The sequence below is a fragment of the Hippocampus comes genome, unplaced genomic scaffold (assembly GCF_001891065.2).
Source record: "Hippocampus comes isolate QL1 unplaced genomic scaffold, H_comes_QL1_v1.1 scaffold35, whole genome shotgun sequence".
Lineage (NCBI taxonomy): Eukaryota > Metazoa > Chordata > Actinopteri > Syngnathiformes > Syngnathidae > Hippocampus > Hippocampus comes.
Genome location: NW_017805279.1, coordinates 161,156 through 166,827, shown reverse-complemented (window position 1 = coordinate 166,827; position 5,672 = coordinate 161,156). Strand labels below are relative to the sequence as shown.

General features: G+C 43.5%; 1 protein-coding gene across 1 annotated transcript in view; it reads left to right on the top strand.

Annotated features, from left to right (window-relative positions):
* The first annotated feature begins 1,856 nt into the window (after nt 1-1,856).
* rnf19b (ring finger protein 19B) overlaps nt 1,857-5,672 on the top strand; it is a 15,085-nt gene continuing 11,269 nt past the window's right edge. The window contains exon 1 of the mRNA XM_019870779.1: nt 1,857-1,880. Within this exon, the coding sequence (XP_019726338.1) occupies nt 1,857-1,880 (24 nt within the window). The remainder of the gene's footprint in view (nt 1,881-5,672) is intronic.

Genomic DNA, 5,672 nt, shown 5'->3' with positions numbered 1-5,672 from the left:
GGTGAAACCCCGAGTGGCTTCTCCATTGAGACAAGACGGGAGAGAAAAATCTCATTGTCACGAAAAGACATTACTGGAGACAATATGTCCTCATCGGAGAGATGATGCCGTCTCCCAAGTGTGGAGAGCCTGCTAACATTACAGGCAACATGGACATGACTAGATACATGTCTTTTTCACAACATGACTAGAGATGACTCGAGACAACATATGCTTCATTGTATAGGGAGACATAGGAGAGACATGTCCACAGCGCCGAGGCTCCTCGACCTCCGTGCGATGAGACGGCATGACTCAAGAGGACATGCCTTGCGTGTTCCATCCAGCTACAGCCCTTCCCTCACTTTTCCTTTCCAAGCTTTTCCAAACGTGTTGCCACTCCCAAAATACTCTCCCGTCCTCTCATTCCCTCCCCGTGTGTGTTTTTCCAGGGAAGGAGACACAATACATAATTCACACACAGAATCAGCAGCACAGCTGGACTGGGTGTGTGTGTGTGTGTGTGTGTGTGTGGGGCAGCAACAAACATTTTCGAGTTCAAAGACGTATGTTGTGGGTGTACATTCGGGAGTCCTTAGAATCAAAATTTCAATGAATACTTAAAAAGGCAGGATCAAAGTATGAATTGAAGTTTAAAGTGTATTTTTAACTTGACAACTGAAGTATAACAGAAAAGAGAATGAAATCTCTTCAACAATACAGTTTAGTCTAGCAAAAGTCCATTAGCTTAATGCTAACATATAATGGAAAATGTCATACTTGGCAAATGAAAATTAGCATCGAATTATTAACCTTCAAGCAACTTCTATTTAATCACACAACACATATAAGCACTTGCGACACTAGTAAATTTTTTGCGGCTGCCCACAAAACCGGCAATTATTTGTAAGATTAGTTCATAGCTGCACCTTCTTTGAAACTAAACTTCGCTTGCTCTTTGTGCTTTGAAATGCGACCCTGCAAACTATTGTCTGTATTCACAATTTGAAGGTGCATTTTTGTTGTCGTTGCCTTTAAAAACAACAGAACTGATCATCAGAATTTGGTGAGCTGTCTGCCGCTACTTTGAAGTTGGTTTTTTTGAAGTTTCAGGCTTATTGTTCAAACGTGGCCGAGGTCTGCTCTCTCTCAGTTGTCATTTGCTTCCTTTCCTCCCAACCCCCTCACCACCCCCTAAAACATCAGAGCAGTGACCTCATGCAGAAGCGCTTCGGGTTCCCACCATGGCAAGGGTCACGTTACACGCAGTAGAGGATAATTACACACTCGGTTGTCAGCCGCTTTGTGTGTGTGTGTGTGTGTGTGTGTGTGTGTGTGTGTCTGTGTGCGCGTCCGTTCATTGTGCTGTCATATCCTACTCAGGATTGAAAAACCTTGCAGCTCATTGGGTCCGGCCGCACTCAGTTTACGGACTTCTGCCTCTTGTGTTCCTGGGAAGATCTGAAAACATTGCCAGTAGGAAGCAGTTCTCCACCGTCTAATATGGGCGTCAAAGTTTGATGATTGACTTTCCAGGATTGACAGTAAAAACGCCGTTGCGAGCCAGCTACTTGCCTAATTAGTTTTATTTCTTTTTTCTTTTTTATTGTTATTATTTTTTTAATAGCCAACGCAGTGCTGGCTGCCCATTGCCTAATTAGTTTTATTTCTTTTTTCTTTTTTATTATTGTTATAATTTTTTTCATAGCCAATGCAGTGCTGGCTGCCCAAGGCCTCACTGATGGGAAACTGTAGTAAAGCAAAACAGCCAAGAACACAATTTAAAATTGCATAAAATGAAGCGAGTGTGCAAGTTTCAATCAGCAACTTGTGACGACCTTTATCGTGTCGTCGTCATTGGGACATCTGAAAGAAAAATGGCTCCAGACGCAACCCCTGGGGTACTCCCCACCACTTGTTTCAGCCGGTAAAAGTGTTTCAGGTAGAAAATCTCAAACATAGTCAGAGGTGTGTGTTTGAGTGTATGTGTGTGTGCTGGGTTAGCACCATTAACTCGCCTCCACACACACTCGCACACACACAAGCGAAATTTTGAGGCTTTTGCATGCATGTTTACTGCATTCAGTGTGGGCGCTGCTTTGCTTGCAGGCTTTTGGAATGTTGATGGTGAACGTGATCTATTTCCCACCTGAAAGTAGTTTCAACTGGAGAGAATAATCGATTAATTGATTGCGTGATAGTTTGCATCAAGATGTACAAAAAAATGATTCATTCAGCGTAAAAAAAATTTGTCCTCTCCCATGATCAAATAATTTTCTTCAAATTTGATTAAATTGCTTCTTTAATCAATTTTCATAGTTTCAGCGACCGGGCCCCCCCAAAAAACATCTGATGTGTTTAACAAGTGAAATCTTGTCATAGTTTCATCTGTTCTCTAAAAAAAAGATGGAAGGTAAATTGCATTAAAAAAATTTGAATTGGTGGTTTTATGGCGCAACACTTTGCTTTTTTATTTTAATTTTTTTCCTCAAGTATTTTTTTTTCCCGAATTGGTGAGGGGGAAAAAATAAAATACAAAAATAAATAATAAAACACGTTTAATGGCTACTTTGTGGTTTTCCAGATTAGCCATGTTTCTGCTCGTGGAGGACGTTCACTCGTAACACTCAGTTGACTTCTGGGAACACTTTTTCGGCTCATTCCAGCGGCGTTTCGGCGGGGAAAGAAAAAGGAAGGATGGAAAAGAAATTTGGGACATTTGCCAGCACACGAGGGATGGGAATGAATTCAGCCGAGCCGGAGACACCAGGATGACAACGGCGTCCAACTCTTGAGTGTCTCGAGCGAATTTCGAAGGAAGCGTTTTGACATCTTTTTTTTTTTTTTTTTTTTTTTTAGTGCCATTCATGCTAAAGCTCAAAACTTCCTCATTTTGATTCTTCACTGGCGAGATTAAAGGAAGAAGTAAAATCCTCCCGATGGAACCAATCAGCAGCTTTGAGAGATGTTACGTCAACTTTCTGGCAGCGTCCCATTTTACCTTTTGTGGGACGGAGGAGGCTGGAGGTTGCAGAAAACACCTGAATTATTGATCCGAACAACCGGTTCTTCTACGTCTTCGTGACCCACTTCAGGATCCTCGCTGCCATCCGCTAAAAGCCGGGCACGCTTCATCCGGGGCGCTGGCCTTTTGACAAATCTTTATGGTCCGTTAAAAGCGATCACGTCCAGGCTGACGATGGAAGAAAGTCTTGAGTGACAATCAACGCCCCCATTTTGTCCTTTAACGGGGAACCAGAGTTACTTTTGAAACCCTTTTCCTAGTTTCCTCGTGAAGGTCTGTCAGATGGCGTGTTTGAACGTCATATGCTGTAATGTTATTAACATACAAAGACAAAAAAAAAAAAAAAAAACGGTCGAAAAATCTGCCAAATTTTTGCTAATATCGGCCGGCCGATTAATTGATCGGGCGCTAGTCGGTATCGGGACGCGTATCGACAAACACGCATTTACACTGACGTTCAAACTTTTTGACGAGTCACAAACGGGCGCAGGATTTTTTAAGGATTATTCATACAGTGCGAATGGCGAGACGACTCGCTGCTCTGATGCAATTCGATTGCAAACATGTCACGCAGAATGTTTGGGGAATGTTCCTGGTTTTGGTTTAGAGAAAGTGACGTAGTCCATTAGATAAGCGCGTGTGTGTGTGTGTGTGTGTGTGTGTGTGTGTGTGTGTGTGTGTGTGTGTGTGTGTGTGTGTGTGTGTGTGTGTGCGTGCGTGTGTGTGTGTGTTGCTGAGAGCAGCCGTGGCGTGGGAGGACGATTGTGTGGAACAAAATGTTGAATCTCAACCTGTTCAGACCCATCTGCCACACACACACACACACACACACGCACACATCAACACTCACACACAGCTGCCGTACGATTTATTAGCGTGCATTATATTCCAAAGAAAGAGCGATTCCTGCGCACGTTCACTCACCCGTGCACGTTTTGCACCACATGAAGCTTCAGGCTCCATTTAAACCACTATATCGTTCCCAACCACTGGACTGGAAAATGATCCAATTTCACTTAATCGCTCAGAAAATTATTCGGTTTGGCATTAGATTTTTTATTTTTCTGTCCTCTGTATTCGCTGAAAACTCCGCTATTGGCTGTTTTGTCTTCAGTGCAAAAGCAATTATTTACTCTGGTGCCATCTTGTGGAATCGCAGTGTTATTGCTCGATTTAATTTATTGATATAATTTTTTTTCGCCAGCGTTTCCAATGTCCTGTTTTGTTGGAGGTTGACTTCATACGTTTTGCGTAACGTGCTAGCGCATTTGTTTGCCCGTGTGGGATGTCACGTGAGTTTGTGCTCTTGGTTTTGTTTTGTTTTTTAGGCTAGCATGCTAACAGCTACTTTTGATGAGACTCAAGTGACCGTTTTTTTTTTTTTTTTTGTGTTGAGTAATTTATGTGGTTCATGCTCACGTTCAGGTTAAGAAACGCTGCTCTAAACAAGCGCTTGTTTGTTGGTATGAGTCGTGCGAAGAAAGTCCATTCAAAAAAGTGAAACCGACACAAAATGGTGACCGGTCGTGTGATTTTTGCTAATTGTCCACACATAGACAGCTTGTTCTTGTCATGATAGAAAACAATTTGACTTTGGTACTTGACACTTGTTGTGCCATCTGTAGTGGGTGTGTGGATATCGTTTGTGTGTGTGTGTGTGTGTGTGTGTGTGTGTGTGTGTGTGTGTGTGTGTGTGCGTGCGGTCATACACACCTGTTGAATTTCGACGACAGCAGATTAAAGAGGGGAAAATAGCAGCAGTTTGAGGCCTGTTATCTGTCGAGAGGACGCCCGCTGTGAGGTTTTGATCAGCCAGCCAAATGGAATCCAAAAGCATCACGTACGCACACACAAGTACAAAGAGAATCAAAGCACAAATGGTGTCAGTTTTTTTTCTTTTTTTTTTAAATCACAGATGGCAGGCAGCCTGCGCGTGCATCTATGTGTGTATTTATTAGGCTTTATGGAGGACGACTGGGCTTTTGTTGGACGGCGAACCCCACGGTTCGACCTTGAGAAGGCGATGGGTTGTTGCCGCGGCAACCGCCGACGGCCACGTTGTTGTTATTTTCGGCGTGTGTCTGTCTAGGCCCGGGGTCACCAAACTCGTTTGTTGAAACAAATTCTGCATGTTATTCCTCCTTTCTTTTCTTTTATTTGCCCATTGACTGTCAATCGATGAGCCAATCGTTTCATACAACAATTGAAAACAAGGTCAAAAGTATTGATCAAAGAGTTTGTTTTACTATTTGACACTGTTTAGAGGAGATCAAGCATCCAGTTATTTTGTAAAATTAAATATTGAATGTAAATGTGACCGTGTTTATTTATTCTAAACCTGCGAGTGTGTGTGCATGTGTGTGTTTGCGTTGCATGTGTTTCGTGTGTGTGTGTGTGTGTGTGTGTGTGTGTGTGTGTGTGTGTGTGTGTGTGTGCAGTGGGGGGTATTACACGCATGTTTTTGACGGGTGCGTGTTGAAGTGCCAGAGTCACAGCGAGGCCCGCTGTTTGCCTCGCTCATGGCCGCGTCGCCGTGGCAACAGCTCTGGCAGCCATGTGTGGAGTGGGGGGTATTACACGCATGTTTTTGACGGGTGCGTGTTGAAGTGCCAGAGTCACAGCGAGGCCCGCTGTTTGCCTCGCTCATGGCCGCGTCGCCGTGGCAACA